Here is a 19,799-nt window from a genome sequence, read left to right on the forward strand (position 1 = left end):
CCCCCCACTCTTACATTTATGGTTTGGTCCTACATCCTGTTAAGAGTAGCAGCAGGAGCGGACCATCACATTTGGTGCTCAGCGTGGGGGCGGTTTGGAGCTGTCATGTTCCAGCTATCCCATGGAGATACACTTCTGCCTCTCCGCGAAGATATTGTGTTATCTCATTTGCATTTGCTAATGAGATCCTGTTGCATGACTTTATACTGGAAGGCTATCTCTCTGAATATCTCTTTACAAATATAGGAGGCTTGTAAATCCTATTTATTTAACCTTTTTCAACCAATTAGTCCAATTGAGATTAAGGATGTCTTTATCAGGAGAGATCTGGCAGAGAGTGAGAGAGAGAAAGAGAGCAGGATTATGATAATGACAGTAAACTTGTAGGTATTTGTAAGGTTTCTTCACATTCTTTTACTTTTGGATTCTCAAATCTGATGGAACACCATATTGGCATTCTGAGGTGTCACCTACATGGTGAGTACTACTGGCGGAGCAACAGTTTTAACAACTTTACAGTGATACTGTAAAAGCTCTTATGCTGACATTCAATGACAAAGGACAGTTTTATGCTATCATGGGGTCCCAACCTAGATCAGTCTTTCAAATTTGTTCAAACCAGAAGGAAGCTTATTTCTATTTACACAGGTACATAGGCATGTATATTTTTGCTATAAGAGTGCATACCATTTCACTGATGATCAAGTGTCTAGTCTCATCTTCCTAGAAGCTTTCCTCAGCCAAAATCACTTATCTAAAGAAAAGTTGCAAAAGTCTCAGGCCAGTAGCAATTAGGGCCCATTTAGAGCACTTTCTCATTATCACCCAATCTGTACTGTAAAAAGTTCCTGCCCATCAATCTGCCAGTGTCAGCAACCTCCCCTCCCCCTCAAATCCGCCCCCAAAGCAGTAACAATTCGATCTCAGGTCACAGTAATGAGCTACGGACTTGACAAAACTGAGACAGAGATTCCGCAACAGCCCTGCAGTGAAAGTTTGCCGTTATGCGGGCTTTGTTTACATCGAACCAAGCAAAGACAGCGAAAGACATCCCAGTGTGTCATTTTACATAGCATGTCAGCATGCTAGCATTGGGCTGAGTGAAAGGGGCCAGTGATTCATGGTGATACAAACATATCCTTAAAAGGTTTCGAGGTTCAATTTCAAAACAAGACGGTGATTGGGAATTCCAATTACTTCTATTACACACTCTCTTTTATTTGAATGAGGCTGCCAATTGGCTAAATTTCAACCAACAACTCAAATTGCTCAAATCCTCCTTGCTGAAGAGCTGATATTTACGGTAGATGCTAGACTGGATCCAGTAGACATGTCATCGTCACAGGATGTGCCTTGTGGCCCACCTCTGCCTCCTATTGGCTTATCCTGGTATTCTTAAGGCTCTGACACACCAACTCAAAGGCTAGCCGTCGGCAGAAAAGGAAGTCAGACTGACCAGCAGGCGTCAGACCACCATAACAGCAGGCGGCACTAATCTGTATTGTTGTCCAAAAAATAAAAACCGGAAATGATGGAACATCTCTCTAGACCATGGACTGCTAATTTTAATGGACAACGCATCCGGTTCTGTGAAGTGCTGCAAATGTGGAAGACCCTGCGTTCTATCTGAATTCCAGCAGAGGGTGACACGTGAGGTTGCGAAAGGAGGTTGGTTTTTGTAGAAGTCTTTGAGAAAGTGACCCACTTCTCACTTGATTCATAACCTCAGTAGACATTTTCATAATGGGTTCATGGTCTCAATCACTACAGTCAATTTTAAAACAGGCAACAAAGCAGGGTATTTTAGGGCGTGCTATGATGTGATTGCCAGGGAAAGTTTGTAATGTAACGTAGAGTGTAAGGGCTTCACCTTCAATCATCCCTTACGTCTAAAATCCTCACACCTGCAACCAGGATGGCTGAGCCCTTGTTGGCAAACTTGACGACGGATAGCAGATCTCCACAAACCAATGTGTGACGTCACACATGCGCTGTCCATTAATATACAGTCTATGCTCTGCACGCTGTCGTCCGTGTCGTCAGAAGAGTGTTAATAGTTGTCAAGAAGGATTGTTGCTGTCATTACTCGCTGAATGGAAGAAAATAGGATGGCTAGGAATAAGAAGATACTGTTTGTGTCAGCTCTGGTTTTCTCGTGCATTACTTTGCTAGTCAAGGGCTAGCACTCCACCAATCAGATTGGTTAATGATCGGCCAAAATGGCTGCGTACGGCTCCTCCGACTGATGACAGCTTGGAACGCACCAAACAGACCGACGTCGCCAGACTGTCTGATGCCTGATATTCGGGTTGGTGTGTCGGAGCCTTCACCCCAACACTAACCAACCCCATTCCCCATGCCTAAACCCAACCACATTTACCATTCTAGCAGATCCGATTTAGGATTTACCCATATTTACCACTGAAAGGCTGACCTCTGACCTCCCTGCTTAAGAAATTCCCACAGGCTTCAATTGAGCATCAAATGCTCAATTAACAATAATGTAGGCTTATTTAGTAGGCCAACTGTTTCCCCTCTCCCATACTTGTTGTAATCTTTATAAATACATAAAGATGAGATTTAATATGTGATTCTGTCTCAGTCAATATATTGTACCAATTCCCTCATTACACTTTGTTCTGACTCTGCTTTTTCTCACACAGAGCATATATTTCTTAGATCTATATATTGTTGACCCAGCAGCCACATAGCCTCAATAAAATAGCCCAGCAATAGTAAAAGAACAAATACACTCACTGTATTGTTTAAAATAGTCTCCCTTTCTCTAGTGGGGTGAAAAGAATATTTTCTGCATTATGTCCTCTCTTTGAGCCAACAGGCAGGACCCTGAGCATGTTTTTCTCATATGGGGAATCTGCTGACTGTGGTATCACATTATGATTAAAAATTTAACCATGAACCCCTTCTTTCCCATTGTTATTCCACAGATGAAGAAGAGTAAGAGCGAAATGCCAGCGCGGGCAAGCAGGCTTCATTAGATTCATTGATTGATTTATTGTTTTCCATGGTTGTAATCACTTCCCCCAAGGTAATTTGTAAGCTCTTTATGGTTCAGAGGTATAAGCCTGATAGTTAATTAATCGGCTTTGTTAAGAAGTTTGGAAGTAAAAAAAGGCCTGTCTGAATTTGGTAACACCTGCAAAAGCAACAGTCCCTGTGGCTAAGACTCTCTTGTTTACCAGTGGAAAAGATCAAAACTAAGCAGGTAAACTAATTATGTCTGGATGATTTCTAGATACTTACAATGTACCTATTTCATCTTTACTCTGTTAATTTTCTTCATGTCAAAAGCAAATTTAAGATTTTGTCTTGTTTCAGAAGACACAGTGTCTTGGCAAAAATTACAAATCCGGCAATTAAAGTTCTCATTTAATAAAAAAAACCTGCAGCTAGTGCTCACCAAACAACAAAGGAGATACTCTAATACCAAATAAATATAAGTAATAAATGAAACTGACATACAACATCTGTAATATTTTCCAATAGTTACAACCAAACGTATTTTCACAGTGTACTCTCACTATTAGACCCATTTGGTGCTTGGGTGCTTGTGCAAACCACTTAAATGAACCCTCTTTATCCCAAAATAAAATATTTTTCACCCCAATATCTGATATTAAAACTAGTTTTATGTCCCTGACCCAAATCTGTGCTCTTGTCAGAAGTTAAAGCGACACACTCATCCATGCTTCCCCTCGAACACAAAACCTCTGATATTGTCTGGCCTTTGTCACTCTTTGTTGAAGTCCCAGCTTGTTTTAATTGGCTTTTCAACGTATGTGAATGGTGACTGCTGTTTACGGGTTAAGTGCATCTTTATCAGAGCTTTAATCCAGTCATTATCGGAGAAACACGAGGTGTTGAAAGGAGTGGGGAGAGGTTGATAATTGAGAGGCTGCTTCCTTGCTCCTTGTGCTGTGTGTGTGTGTGTGTGTGTGTGTCTGTGTGTGTGTGTGTGTGTGTGTGTGTTACTTTAGGGGTGCTAGGAGTTATGCCTGAGAAAATGGCAACATTTTATAAAATAGAACAATCTTCCAAAAAGTTTTCAGTAAAATCTCATACAGTGCATGTTACTGCAAAAACACTTTCTTTTCATACTTAATTGTTCACATTTTCCTAATGATTATACTGTAAGTCTAGATTTAGCAAAAACAAAATACAAAGTAATTTGAAAGGATACAGATATACAGTACTTTCAGAGCAAAAATGAAAATTGTCTGGGAAAACATTTCAAAAAAATAATTTTCTTTTTTTCAGACCACGTATGTATTCTGATGAAAATATATACCACTATTGATAGTAAAATAGATTGGCATTGTCTACAAAACAGAACTCCTCCATATCCACCCTATTGCTCAGCTGTCACATTCACACTAGAGTATTCTCACTGTATATTTTAGCACCTATCCCCTGTGTGAGGCCTGTGTTTTCCGTACCCCGCCTCTTGTCCCTGGACCAGCGGGTGTATTACACGCTTTAGTGTGATACTGGGTTGCACACACACACACACACAAACAGCGTTGACTCCACTAGTCTGTATTGAATAAACATGTTACTTTAAGATAGGTTCTTGATTTGCATCATCCTTGCAAGGTGTATTTTTCACCATTTTTAGTGTGATTTACTATAGACATACACACACCTACTGATCCCATAAAAGCGCTGTCAATTGCTCACAAACCTTTCTGTGCTAGTCGCCTTCTCAAAAAGGAGCATTGACAAATAAAACTTGATTAAAACTAGAAAAAAAAATTATTCATATTCTGATGGTGGCAAAGAGGCTGAGCAAATTGGGTTAGAGGAGGTATATTTAATGTGTGTGTCCTCTAAGATTAGGATTGTAAAGCATTCAATGTGAATGATGAGCTTTCATTTTAATTTAATTCATCTATCTTTTAACAACTTTAACTACAAAAGTAATTTTCATATTTGCAAATTCTCTGTACATTGATCTGTGCTACTAAAAAACTAGAAATTGGCTGAATATCAACTTGGAACTGCATCTACTAGAACCTAACCCTCGTGTCCACAGGTGTGAACACGTGCACATTGAATTTCTAAGATATTTCTGGTTTGTGCAACACATTGCATGTATCAGTGTATTTTAAGGTGTAAAGGGCCAGATTACAAGCTTTACCTCTCCCAAAACTTCACCACACACCACTCTCCCTATGATAGTGTGAAAACATTAACAGGGCCATTTACAGCACGAGGTGACACTTCTGCCCAGGTCAGCAGGTCACACACACACAGTCACAGACACACACGCACACTCACACGCACACACAAAGATCGCTGTAGGCCCAACAGACAGACTCTGACAGAGAGAAAAGAGGAGGCAGCCCTCTTCTTACTTCTGGGATTCATTTCATCAGATGAAGTGAAGCAAAGAGAGGAAAATGTGTCTGCATTTTGTGAGAGCAATTGCTAAAGATCTACGGGCATTGCATGCAAAAAGCTAAGATTTAGACAGCTGGATCCATAGCATGACTATACTAGGGCATACTGACTGTCAGACTGACAGAGTGAAGACTCATAATTGTGTCTGGATGGCAATTTTTTACATTTAAAAGTCACAGATGTGATTGTACTTGAGAGAAAACATAAGCACACCCTCATACACACACACACACACACACACACACACACACACACACACGCACACACACGCTGATGCCTAAAACATTGTTACTTTTGAGATGTTATAAAAACTTTTTTTATCCATTAGAAAGCTATCGATCTTGTGCTTTGCCTTCTCTACTTGATGTTTTTTCTGTCATAATGAAAAGTCTTCCCAGCCATTTCTTCAGCCTATTCTTCATTTGGAGTAATTATAGATGGAGAGGTAAAAGATTTTTTTCCCCCTTCCTTTTCTCCTTTCTACCTATCTTCCTTCTCCCCTGTGTTCATTCAGAGGCGCTCTCACGACTGCATTCTTATTAGAGACATGTCTGAAAGGCTTCCGCAGCATGTGGTGTCCTCTGACCGTTCGCTATGGCTGCTTTTTGTTGGCATTAACAAGCCAAGCAACCAAGGATAGCTTTTCAACAGGTACAAACTTTTCCTTTTAGATAATTAACCGCATTCAGACACTCAGCGCAGTGTTGGCAATGTGGTTGCAGAAGCCCAGGGAGGATCGTACTCAGAGAAAGGGGAGAGAGATGGAGAAAAAAAAAACTTGATCAAAAGACAAGATGTTCTCTTTGGTGTTGTTTAATGCTAGTGGATTCTATACCAAACCCCTATTCAAATGGTGTGGTCTTCATTTCTGCTCTCCTTGTTGTCCTAGTCTCTGTCCTCTTCATCTTTTCATCTTGATGGACCATGTAATGAGGGAAGACGCTGGTCATTGTAGAATGGTCAAAGGTTTGCTGGCTTAATGAATGGCAGAAACACAAGAAGTGCTGAATGCTCTTCCCCGCTCCTGTTTGCCTCGCCGCAAAAAGCCCTGGGATGCCTCCTGAAGAAGGCCTGCTCCATCCATTGGCGACTCATCTCTTGTTAAAGGGGGCATAAAGCGAAGGAAGAGGGGAAAAGTAATTTTCTTCTCCTGTCTATCCATTCTTTTGGTGGGTTTCTTCCACTTTTTGCTGTGTACTTTCATAAAGCTTATAATTATCTTGGCGAGAGCCTCTCAAGTGAGAACGAATGGGGTCTTTGTAGTCTTCTCTCTTCAGCCCTCTCCTGTTTCTGGGAAGAAGAAAGTCACATTAACATTTGGCTTTCCCTTTTCATCGATGCAGTGAGAAAGCCAGATGTGTCTCTTATAAAAAATAAAAAAAAACTTTTAACTACTTAATTTTACTGAATCCCCGCTGAGCATGTTGGAACAGGACAGGAGAATAATGCAGCAACTGGAACTGGAACTTGGAACTTCAATCTCTTGTTTACTGTTTACTCCATGCTAATTGTAGTTGAATTCTTTAATCATACTTGTATGTGAGATAGAGAAGAGAAATGTTCCATTGCTGTTTTCTCAAAGTATTGTTGCCCCAGAAAAGTACAAAAACACAAGCTAACCAAGCCTGACAATAGCGACATCTATACTGACCTGGCAGTAGAGATCACCGGTTTAGGGTCACTCTCTTCCCCCTTTATCATTATCTGTGCAAAGTGTATCTCCCCCAACCCTCCCTCGATGCCTCTGACCTCCATCCCCAACTCTTCTGGCTGATTACTCCTAATGTAATTTTAATTAAAAACTGTGGTGTCAAAGGGTTTAGCCTGCCTGAGAAGCGGGTGCAGATTGTAGCACAGTGGCAGACCCCTTCACTTGCTTGAGAGGAAATGCATCCTGACATTGCTCTGGTGGTGCCAACATAACCAAAAAAAGCAAAAGAGCAAAAAAAGAAATGGCTTTTAGGCTCATTTGAATATCATGGTATAATGCATTCTGTAATTAGTGTTATTTCTGATATTGTTAAAATTTGGTTTTACACGTTTAAAGTTATAGGTGTCTGGAGATTTGCATTACACACCAGTGGCTGTCATCATGATGTCAAAAAATATATATAAATCCTTTTTCTTCTGAGACACATGTCTGGTAAAAGAAAAAGAGAAAAAAGGAAGGCAGAGGGATTGATGATGAAGTAAAACCTAATGCTTGCCTTTACTATCACGCTAGCAAACTCACCACAGATTACCATTACTTTTTAATTTTGAATTTTATACAATCTTATATCAAATAAAACCGTACTAAAAGGCAGTAAGAAGAGAAGGTGAGGCTTCCAAGCTGTGACTCATCCTAACATCAAGATACACTTAGTTGACTTTGACAATAATTACGACTGCCAAATTTTACAAGGGTGACCTGTGTAAGGTGCCCCGCAGCAGGACCCACCAGCAGAGGTCTGCCTGTAGGTTTGTAATCCTCTCACCCAAGTTGTGGGATTATCTGCTCTCCATCGACCCTGAAGAGGCTCCCCGTGGCTCAGACTTAAACACTGTCTAAAATCTCATCTCTACACCCCATCTGCCGCCCGTACGACGTCTTGGAAGTCACAGATAGGGAGGAGAGGGGACTGGGGCAACACAGCTGACGTGGAAATCAGAACACACGTCCTCCTTCTCACTGTGACTGTGTTGAGCAGCGAAACCTGTTGTAAAAGTCTGTTTTAGCCATCATGTCATACATGATTATACTTTCCTCTGGGGTCCAAGTTAAAATCTGGCCCCGTACTTCTTGCACTAAAGGATTTGTCATCCTTGCTGCAACACATTTTCCTCCACTTCTAACTGCGCTACTAGTGGATTCTTCATTACTGTACTAAGATTAAGAATATACACGAATAATACATCAATAACTGGTTTCCTGGGGAATCAGAAGTGCAAGAAGTGTCAGTGGCAATGACCCTTTAACATTCTCTGACAGGGGCCTTGTTTTGTGGCCATCAGTGGACAGTTGGAGAAGCTGGTAGTTGGCCCTGAGCAGTGAGGCATGTAGTAAGAGGGTTTAACTTTGCTAACCTCCTTCTGCCAGGTTCATGGGGCCCTGCTGCTTGGGTAATATTGGATCAGTGTTGGGAGCCTGTGCCCCTGCCATATAAGCCAGCGTGCTACCTGGGGTAGTGAGCAGTTTCTATTATAGGGCCAACTGGGCTTGATGCTTGCTTACTTGTTCTTTTCCTAATACATAGAATCGATTAAATTTTTCATCATACAGTATTTAACTGACTATGATATTATCTTAAAGGCTCAATACATAAGATTTTTACTCTTACATGACACAAAATGAACACAGAGGGTGTAGGAGTCTAGTAGGTTTGCTGAACTGGAAATCAAAAAATGTGGTTAAAGTGCTCATATTATGCTTTTTGGCATTTTCAATTTCCTTTATTGTGTTATATATCTTCTTTTTTTACGCATTATAGGTTTACAAAGTGACAAAGCCCAAAGACCACCCCAAAGGGACTCACCATCTCTAACAGAAAACCCTTTTCAAAAACTGCTTCAAACAGCTCTTTTGTATTCCAGCTTTTACGTTTGTGACCAGTGTGGGTCACCATAACACACGTTATAATGCTCGCCTAGCTGCCAGCATGGAAATCCCTCATACTCTGCTTCTGACTGGCTAGTAGTCCTTACCTAGGTACTGCGCATGTGCGACTCCCAACAAAGATGGAATAGAAGTGAGATTTCCCACTCTGTAGCTAATACAGAGCGCTCAACACACAGGGTGAAAAGAGGAGATACAACAATGTGCAGTGCAACAGAAATGTGTTTTTCTTTGGAAATTAAACCATGTAAACTATTCTGATATGACCTCTAAATAAAATTATTAACCTGAAAATTAGCATTATATGAGCAATTTAAGATTACTGTCTTTGAAGGCTGAACTTGCAAGATCTACTGTGTTTTAGTATAAAATAACAATTTGCAGTTGCTTCAGTAATTGATTGCCTTAAAAGCCAGTAAGGGAATTTGGACAACCACCTGACAACTGTTTGACTATAGCATTTTGGCTCTCTTGTTCTTTATCTTTTAATTAACTGATTATGAATGTTGTGGTTTGGTGTCTTGTTTTATTGTGGTCATTTTCTAATTTTAATTTTATACTTTATTGAACCCCAGTGGGAAAATTACAATTTACACTCTGTTTGTTAGTAACAACTACACACAGGCCTGATATACACACACATGCTCAGGTCCTATTCATGCACAAATGGAGAGATATTAGAGGGAGTGGGCTGCCAGCTGAACCAGCACCCTGAGCGGTTGGGGGTGTACGGGGCCTTGCTCAAGGGCACCTGGCAGTGCCCAGGAGGTGAAGTAGCATCTCTCCAGCTACCTATCCGCACTCCGTACTTTGGTCCGTACGGGAACTTGAACCAACGACCCTCCGGTTTCCAACCCCAGTCCCTACGGACTGAGCTACAGCCAAAAAAGGGTAGTCTGTATTCCTGTGTTTAATCCTTAGCCTGGTTAGTGTCATGTCTTGTGATTACGGTATGGTGTTATTTTTAGTCTGGTCTTGTATTTATTCTGGTTCCTGTTTTATTTTGAAGTCTGGGTCTCTATCTCCTATTGGCTTGTTTACTTTTACTTCCTGGGTTTTCCCGCTCGGTGATCGCCTGACGTTTCCCACCAGTTTCCCAGCCCTCTTGTTACCTCGTTACTCTCTGTATGTCTTTGAGCTTCTTTTGTTCTGTGTCAAGTCGTTGTAGTGTTGTGTCTCCCCGTGTCGGTTTGTTTCTGGTTCCTTGCATCCTGGACTGCACTTAGATTTAGTTTTTGCCTGTCCCTCAAATGACTTCTTTTGTTGGTTTGAAATTTACTTTTTATTTTAATAAACCTTTAAGCTCAACTTTTGGCGGGCTTCTCTCTGACTCGGGTCCACCATTCCATGCAGCTCATGACAATGAAACCCGCAAGGGTTCAGAAACCAAAAAGTGAATGATGTGCTATTATTTTCATTGTCACATATATCATCCTGATCATTAGACAATAATGTTAGGCCTCTGCTCTTAATTTGTTGTTTTACTAATTTTTTTATCAAAACATTATTAATACGAATTTTGTTTACTATGTACGTCGTCTGAGAGATTTGTCCTTATTGTGGATAGAAAAGTAAATTCTTTTGATTTCAATCCCTATTTGCATGGTGGCAAGTGGATTTTTTTAAAGGGATATGTTTCTGAAGGATGAAACATAAAAAAGCTCATGTTTTGTCAAGTATTCAAGAGATAAGGAAATGTATATTGTTTTCATATTTGGTTTGGTGATTGTGCAATCATTTGCATGTGCTCCACTTGGCCCTGTTGTGGAAACTTGGCTAGTGCTGCAGTTTTGCTGCTATTAAAATCTGCAGATGCCCACTTGGTGTCAGGAGGGATTGTAAACAGAAGAGTGTGCTGTCTGGGAGGTGTTTCTTTGGGCTTGGAGATGTGTGGGTCCATCTGCTGTATGTGTCTAAGTCTGGGGTAAACAAAACAAAAACGTGTGCAATGTGTGCAGGTGACAACCTGTGGTATCTGTCTTTTTTCTTCTTATAGGAAGAATCATTGTTTTTTTCTCTGTGGCCTTGATTTTAAGATGAAAAGAATGTGTTCCTCCACAGAGGTGGAAGTAGCAGCTTTAGCGTTGTAAGGTCAGAGAGCCGTGAGAACTTCAGGCAGACAAGCAAGAGATTCACTATATCCCCTCTGCTGTGGATGTGTGTGGGTGAGTGTGAGTTGTGAAGGCGCACTGGGTGTGTATGTGTGGTTTGGATGTGGAGGTGGGTAGCTTACACCTGTTTCTTACTGTAGTCTATAGCCTATAACAGTATGTGTGAAGCCTGTTCATTGCTTCAAGGTGTCAGTGTGTCTTTGTCTGTGAGTGTGTACCTGTCGCTTTGACTGAACAGGTGGGGCCTCCTTGCATGGGATCTAGACAACCAGTCCGCCACACAACTGACTGTGGTCAGGCTCAACATGCAGTCTGGTGCAGGCTCAGAAACATTGTGGTTGGATGTCGAGGTTCTTTCAGTGGAGTAGTTTTCCTCATTCATAATGCTTTATTTCACTCATGCCAGTTGGTCCAAATAATTGTTTTCACTTTATTATGTAGTCTTTTATTTTGCATGTGAAAAAACAAAGAAAAAAAGATGGTTTCTCGTAGCCTCCAGTTATTAAATAAGGCAAAACTAAAGCCATAATAAATCAGCCATACTTTGGAATACTGTTTAATTTGTCAGTGATGCTACAGATATCAGAGCTTTCATAACAATCAATTAAAGGTAAAATTGTGGAAAAATGGAAAACATGTCTTATATACAAAGAGGCTCTAACATGTCACCATCATATTTAACAAATAAGCTACACTTTACACTTTCACAGTTAAAAAAAGACCTCCCTACAATGGTTAGCAACGACATTACACACAAATTACAAAACCTTGTGTTAATGTGTTATTAGTGTGAGATGAAATTTATTGAAATGGAGACATTTCATCTGAAGAAAAGGAAGAATGTAAGAAGACATTTTTTGTGTGAATAGTTAGTTAACTTGTTTTAGGGTCACTGAAATAAATCAGATGTTTCCATTAATTGTAGCTTCACAGTGTACAGGGGAGCTTAAAAGTTTAGGCACCCAGTTAAAAATTGCGTAATTAATTATTATTATTAATGTGCATAAAGAAGCCAAGAAAAGCCACAAAAATTTAAATTTTATTTCCATCATTTACACTTTCAAAATAACAGAAATAAAAAGAAATGGCGTCCGCAAAAGTTTGGGCACCCTGTAGAGTTAATAGCTTGTACTGCCCCCTTTGGCAAGTATCACAGACTGATAAACGCTTCTTGTAGCCAGCCAAGAGTCTTTCAATTCATGTTTAAGGTATCTTCGCCCATTCATCCTTACAAAAGTCTTCCATTTCTTTGAGATTTCTGGGCTGTCTGTCACACACTGCTCTTTTAAGGTCTGTCCATAGATTTTCAAGTATGTTGAGGTCAGGAGATTGTGAAGGCCATGGTAAAACCTTCAGTTTACGCCTCTTGATGTAATCCATCGTGGATTTTAAGGTGTCTTTAGGATCATTATCCATTTGTAGAAGCCATCCTCTCTTTAACTTCAGCTTTTTCACAGATAGCATCAAGTTATCGTCCGAAATTTGATGAAATTTGATTGAATCCATTTTTCCTTCTACTCATGAAATGTTCCATGTGCCACTGGCTGCAATACAACCCCAAGCATGATTGATCCCCCCCCCCCATGCCTAATAGTTGGACAGAAGTTCTTTTCATTAAATTCTGGGCCCTTTCTTCTCCAAACGTACCATTGGTCATTCCGGCCAAAAAGTCCTACTTTAACCTCTTCGGTCCACAGAACTTGTTTCCACAATGCATCTGGCTTGTCTATGTTTTCATTTGCAAACTTCAAACACTGATTTTTGTGGGGAGGACATAGAAGAGTTTTTCTTGTGTATGGTGTACCACAACTCCAGTGTCTGCCAGGTCTTTCTGGATGGATCGTGCAGTCAAACGTGGGTTTTTACTTGCTTTTCTCACAATCCTGCGAGCTGTTCTGTCTGATATTTTTTTTGGTCTTCTAGATCTTGCTTTAACTTCCACTGTTCCTGAATACTGCCATTTCTTAATTACATTCCAAACAGAGGATATTGGCATCTGAAAACGCTTTCCTATCTTCCAATAGCCTTCTCCTGCTTTGTGAGCGTCAACTATTTTTTGTTTCAGTTTTCTAGACAACTGCTTAGAAGAAGCCATGGTGCTGATTGTTGGGGCATGGTCAGATGAGTCTGGGCATTTAAAACCTTAAGATTGACATCACTTGGTCTTTCCAGACAACGACTGAGAACCATGACACTGTCAGGTCTCAACTTAACAAAGGGGGCGGTGCATGCTATAAACTCTGCAGGTTGCCCAAACTTTTGCAGACACCATTTTTTAGTTTTCTGTCATTTTGAAAGTGTAAATGATGGAAATCTAACTTTATCATACGTCTGTAATTCAGTAACAGTTAGGTTGGTGAAGGGATATGATGATGAGATGATGAAGCATGTTTTGTTGTGAGTCTTGAGTTGTCCTACACTTGGCGTGTCATTAAAAAGTGGATCAAGTTACACAGTCAAAGCTATCTCTGTGCTCTTACTCCATCCATGCCACGAAAGTGTAAGCAAAACGACAAGTTACACTAGCATACCCAGCCCTGTACCATCAAATGATGTCCAAAGAAATGGCAGTTTTTTTTTTCTGGAGCAAACTGTTTCGTTTTATGAGGAGGTGTGATTGGGTTTAGCTGTTAGATTGTTTTAAAACTTACCTACCTCATACCTAATTTTACTACAATTACAACAAAAACCTTGAACGTATAATAATAATAATAATAATAATAATAATAATAATAATAATATTATTTAAAACATCACTATTATTATGCTTAACCACAATAGTGGATTAAAAATTTATTTTGTGTGTCTCTCATAAATGGAAACGGCAAAAGCATCAGGAACTAAAACAGAAATGACCATAGATCTAAATCACCAACTCTCTGATTTAAAATATAAGTTGAATAAATTTGCAAAGACAGCAGGGCTGCCGGACTGTAAACCTAACCCTAACTGTAAAATGTGTTAGCTGAGATCTACCGGTAAATCCACAAATTGTTAACATTAACAAACAATGGGTAAATCCCATAAGACCGTGTGGTTTTTTTGTTGTTGTTGATATTTTTATTTTTTTTATTTTTTTATTTTTAGGGTCTTTTTCCGCTTTATTTTGTAGGACAGCTTAGGTGAAAAAAGAGAGAGGGGAAGACATGCAGGAAATCGTCACAGGTCGGCGTCGAACGTGACTCTAGGATTTGTAGTTTCTTCTGTTGCCTAACAGCGTCAGCGGAAGTATTTTGAGTGTACGTGAGCTTCTGTAGGTCACATTTGTTTTGAGAAACATTACCACGATGGAGGCAGCTAACACAGGTATTAAACATGTCTGCTCTCTTAAACGCCTGGCGTACCTATTATGACATAACGTCACCTAAGTATCCAAGCTACGTCGCTCTTACAGCTCTTACAGCTATTCAGGAAGACGAACATTACTCAATGTTAAATTGACTCGTGTGGCTAACGTTAGCTTGCATAAGTAAATAAAAATGGCAAATGATAATTATTCTTCGTGTCTCTCCACTAGGTTATATGTACCCTGTCTAAAACTGATATATAGCATTGAACGTTGTTCGGTCGTCTGCATGAATGTAATGAACAGTGATGATGTTTCCCCGGAATGCAAATATACAATATATGTTGGAATGTATGTCTCTAGTGTGAGTACACTAAAGCAAAAGTCAAGTAATTATTAGATAATTAGCATAAGACATAACATAAGAGGAACACATGGGGGATGATAATGATGATGATGATGATGATGATGATGATGGCGACCTCGTTGGTTCTGATGGTTTACCTGTGTATCTGTCTTTCTGTTCGCCTTGCTCTCTCAGAGATCAGCCTGAGGCATGTGGAGAAAGATGTCCTCATCCCCAAAATGATGAGGGAGAAAGCCAAGGAGCGCTGTGCTCAGAAAGTTGAAGGTGTGTGTGTGAGAACCCTACCCAAAAGTCCAACTTAATAAGTAAAACTGGTTTAGAAAAGCAGGACAAAAGCCATTATTGTGTTGTGTTTTTTGTTGTCGTTGCTGGTAAAATTTACACCACACATACAAATTCATTTCCTTTACACATTTTGAAATTGGATGTAACTAGGAATGAAAGATAATCTTACTTAACAGCGTTACTCGAATGTTAGAGTTTACAGTGCCTTTCGAAAGTATTCGGTCCCCTTGAACTTTTCAACCTTTTGACACATTTCAGGCTTCAAACATAAAGATATAAAACTTTTATTTTTTGTGAAGAATCACCAACAAGTGGGACACAATTGTGAAGTGGAACAAAATCTATTGGCTATTTTAAACTTTTAGCAAATAAAACCCTGAAAAGTGGTGCGTGCAAAATTATTCGGCCCCCTTGCGTTAATACTTTGTAGAGCCACCTTTTGCTGCGATTACAGCTGCTTGTCGCTTGGGGTATGTCTATCAGTTTTGCACATCGACAGACTGAAATTCTTGCCCATTCTTCTTTGCAAAACAGCTCGAGCTCAGTGAGGTTGTATGTAGAGCGTTTGTGAACAGCAGTTTTCAGGTCTGGACTTTGACTTGGCCATTCTAACCCCTGGATACGTTTATTTGTGAGCCATTCCTTTGTAGATTTTGATGTATGTTTGGGATCCTTGTCTTGTTGGAAGATAAATCTCCGTCCCAGTTTCAGGTCTTTTGCAGACTCCAACAGCTTTTCATCCAGAATGGTCCTGTATTTGGCTGCATCCATCTTCCCCTCAATTTGAACCATCTTCCCTGTCCCTGCTGAAGAAAAGCAGGCCCAAACCATGATGCTGCCACCATCATGTTTGACAGTGGGGATGGTGTGTTGAGGGTGATGAGCTGTGTTGCTTTTACGCCAAACATATCGTTTTGCATTGTGGCCAAAAAGTTTGATTTTGGTTTCATTTGGACTTGATCACACACAGGTGGATTCGATTTATCACCATCAGTCATTTAGGACAACATTGGATCATTCAGAGATCCTCGCTGAATTTCTGGAGTGAGTTTGCTGCACTGAAAGTAAAGGGGCCAGATAATAGGCTCGTTCGAGATGAGCCAGGTCTGCGCAGAATCGATCACCGGCGATCGGCGCCCGTTGCATGCCGGTTAGATTTCTGTCCGACTTGATCCCGACTTGCTCTGACGTCATGCACACGTGGCCGCAGTTCTGAGACGCAGGCGGCGCAGTTACTTTTCCCCTTTTTCACTTTTTACCTACTTTTCACGAACTGCAAGAGCCAGGCGGACCCAGAGCATGCTGGGAAACGCCGGCTTCTCAGCTGATTTAACACCTGATTGGTTTAAACCATGATGACGATTTGTATAAACTTTTTATAGTTTTTGAATCGGAGGGATTTTAATTGCTATTTGTCTGACTTAAAGACTTATTCTGTACAGAACAGGTGTTGTGTGGCTGATAGTGACGTTTAGAAGTCAGAGAAACTAAATCTGTTCAGATCACGGATCATCTACAGTGTGTTGTTGATTAAAATCAGCAACAGATCTCATGTAGAGCAATTTGCCAGCTACTCTTTCATAATCAAAACAACTGGAGACAGTGTTCAAGCTGATATGTGGGTCTGGTTATATTTTATTAAATCGGGATCGCACCACAGTGTTTCTGTCACTTCCTGTCCAGCCTAAAGGCGGCTGGAATCGGCTGGAAACTGTCCGACTTTCCCGCAGCTTTCTGTCCCCGCCCCCGCTGCTACTGCCTGCTCTCGTCCACTTTACAGGCGAGGCGCAGTTCATCTCGAACGAGCCTAATTTTGCACGCAAAAATTTTTATTTGCTAAAAAAGTGTAAAATATCCAATAGATTTCGTTCCACTTCTCAATTGTGTCCCACTGGTGATTCTTCACAAAAAATAAAAGTTTTATATCTTTATGTTTGAAGCCTGAAATGTGTCAAAAGGTTGAAAAGTTCAAGGGGGCCGAATACTTTCGCAAGGCACTGTAGATACATCAAAGTCTAACGACGTCCCTGTCTTTGTTCATCAGAGACGGTTTAGAAGCCAGACCAACTCAGAGCAATTTCCTGTATTTGTGTCACGTTGGTTTCACTACCGCAACGCTTCTTTAGGAGTCTAGCGGCAGGTCCTGAGTGTATTGATTACAATGAGAGAAGTATACGGGAACACAGATTATGACCTATTCTTTTGCCCCATATTCACCCAAGTAGGGCTGCACAATTAATCACAATTTTATTGAAATTGCAATATGAACTAGTGCAATATCCAAATCTCAACACCGTCCCAGTCTAAATCGTATCATACAGACTAAAGAAAAAAAATCTTAGTTTGGAAGTCATCCTTACAAAAATCCCACTATACTCATTGTTGATTTTTTTGTAAATTAAATATTTTTCAATAAGTAAACTAATAAAAATGTTCCTTAGATCATGCAGCCCTACACAAAAAAAAATTGGACTGTTTTATTTTTTTAATTCATTTTTTGAACATATTTCATGACATATTTATACATTAGCTAAGTTCCCATCCACTTTTCAATCAAATTATCTGAAGAAAAAAAAACTCATGTGAATAAAGCTGGGGGAAGTGTGTTTCCATCCAACGCCTTTAAAGCGAAGATAAACCTGTGCGTTATGATGTCACATGCTGTTTTGCAATCAAATTAATATATCGAATTGATGTAAGACATTTTAAGGTGTTGCTGTTCATTTTCACACTTAACCACAAAACATTCAAAAAAACATTTGGTAGCAAAGTTTTTCTAGACAAAATGGACTGTGCCGTCTACCAACAGATGATCAATATTGCACAAGTTGTAGTGCCCATGTGCCGGCTGATAGCGACATATCAAGCTATAATAAGAAAACAACGCTATCAATGCATCGCTATGATGATGAATGAATGTAATGAATTTATTTATGTATTTTCCCTCCAGCACCGCTGCAAGACAACTCTTTTTGAGACATTTGTCTCGCTGTTTGAGTGCCTTCCATTTACTCCGGAGGACGTCCCACGGCTTGTTGTAACCTTCATGGGCCATTTCCTTCGCAAGTTCCTAAATTCAAAAATTCTCTTGTCTCCTTGTTCGTCCACTTACATCTGTCTTTGTTGAAACCCACCGTATGCGCAAACAGAGCGGAAATACTGGGCAGAAATAAACTAAAACTTATTATTTTTAGTTTTTGACGGGTTGCAACCATAAATCGACCTAAAACGTAATCGCAATCCATTATTTATTCTGCATATAACGTTTTCATCAGCGTTTATCACACAAGCCGTATATCGATCAAGATAAAATCCAATGAAACCGAACGTGTTCATTTGATATCACTTAATTTGGATGTAAAACATAGCTACAGTGACACTACATTTTTAGATCTGTTCCTGTCTTAGCAACAAACATTCGCGTGATCCGGCAACACTGACTAAAGTCAACAAATATTCGTTAATGCCCCAGATATCACATTTTTGCTAAATATTGGCTTTTAAAACCCCACATTGCAATGTGGTAGTGATGATGACATTCATAACAGACAATTATCGACAGCCACCAAGGAAGAAGCAAGTAGTCATATAGTTTAGCCTTATTCCCAGTGCAACAACACCACCCTCCCCTCTTTCCATAAGCCATGTAGCCCACACAGCTAACATTTGCAAGTCCTACGTGAATCTCCATTTTGACGATAGGAGGAGAGGGTAGCGGCCTGCGCTAGACTACACTGGGGCTTTTGCTTGTGATGAAAACATTATGGCTCGCTATTTCACCATCCTTGTAGAGCAGAGGTTGGCATCAGTTACCATGGTTATTCTTTAGGTGTCTTCAACCAGCAAGGAGGCGCTCCTAAAGTTACGTAATTACAGCTCACTGCGTCTGAAAAGATACATATGCCTATTTATTTACACAAAGGTATATTAAACGATAGAACACAAATTGGGTATGTAGTGCATAGAATGCTATTTGGACGCAGCCTGAGTGGATCATGTAATCTGAATGCAATAGAAAAAGGATTGTAAACAGAACAAAATAATGCATAATGGCACTATATCTGCAGTAGTAAAGGTCACAAAGCATCTATTACCTTGTCTTTCTAAGCCTTCTTTAACTCAGTTGACCCCCTAAATAGATGCATGCATGATGGTTTGTAAATGAGTTATACAATTTATAGTCCAAGTTGATCAAATCCCTCTGTGCATTTGCTATATTTAATACACCCCTGCATATTGAAAGTCTTTGTATTTAAGAAAGGTCAAAAATAAACCTTCATACTATACTACTTGTTCATTTAAAGTTAGGAAATTGTATTACTAATGTCTTATTATACCCAGCATGAGTGAGCAGTGGGCTTAGTGCGCACTGCACAGTAATGGAAGTATGACAGGAGAATTCATTTAGTCCCCCGTTGTGATCGTTTTAGATGATTATTTTAACTGATCATTTTAGTTATCATGATGGTTAAGCATTACAATATGATATCCACCAGTTTAGTTTTGTAGCTTGCATTCACCTCCAGATAAATTAGAAGAAATTGTAGATTTGGAAGGCTGTAAAACAAAGAAATGTAGACAGTGTTGGAGTACCCCAAATATGTTTTTTGGTTTTGTTTGTTTTTTAGATAATATGAACATACACTACCGGTCAAAAGTTTGGGGTCACTCACAAATTTCCATTGGACTCCATTATAGACAGAATCCCAGCTGAAATCAGTTGCCTTGTTTTTT

The 19,799-nt window shown here is 39.9% G+C and overlaps 1 protein-coding gene and 2 long non-coding RNA genes across 3 annotated transcripts in view; 2 read left to right on the forward strand and 1 right to left on the reverse strand.

Annotated features, from left to right (window-relative positions):
• The first annotated feature begins 7,125 nt into the window (after window positions 1–7,125).
• The window catches only part of LOC117946861, a 22,787-nt gene continuing 10,113 nt past the window's right edge, over window positions 7,126–19,799 (forward strand). The window contains exons 1-2 of the long non-coding RNA XR_004657113.1: window positions 7,126–7,136; window positions 11,997–12,007. This is a non-coding gene — a long non-coding RNA (uncharacterized LOC117946861). The remainder of the gene's footprint in view (window positions 7,137–11,996; window positions 12,008–19,799) is intronic.
• LOC117946860 overlaps window positions 11,512–19,799 on the reverse strand; it is a 14,159-nt gene continuing 5,871 nt past the window's right edge. Inside the window, exons 2-3 of the long non-coding RNA XR_004657112.1 lie at window positions 16,336–16,338; window positions 11,512–11,523 (exon numbers count right to left, since the gene is read on the reverse strand). This is a non-coding gene — a long non-coding RNA (uncharacterized LOC117946860). The remainder of the gene's footprint in view (window positions 11,524–16,335; window positions 16,339–19,799) is intronic.
• Window positions 14,325–19,799, forward strand: part of cmc1 (C-x(9)-C motif containing 1) — a 9,142-nt gene continuing 3,667 nt past the window's right edge. Inside the window, exons 1-2 of the mRNA XM_034875288.1 lie at window positions 14,325–14,433; window positions 14,955–15,044. Coding sequence (XP_034731179.1) covers window positions 14,415–14,433; window positions 14,955–15,044 — 109 coding nt within the window. The 5' untranslated portion in view covers window positions 14,325–14,414. The remainder of the gene's footprint in view (window positions 14,434–14,954; window positions 15,045–19,799) is intronic.

The sequence above is a fragment of the Etheostoma cragini genome, chromosome 6 (genome assembly GCF_013103735.1).
Source record: "Etheostoma cragini isolate CJK2018 chromosome 6, CSU_Ecrag_1.0, whole genome shotgun sequence".
Taxonomy (NCBI): Eukaryota; Metazoa; Chordata; class Actinopteri; order Perciformes; family Percidae; genus Etheostoma; species Etheostoma cragini.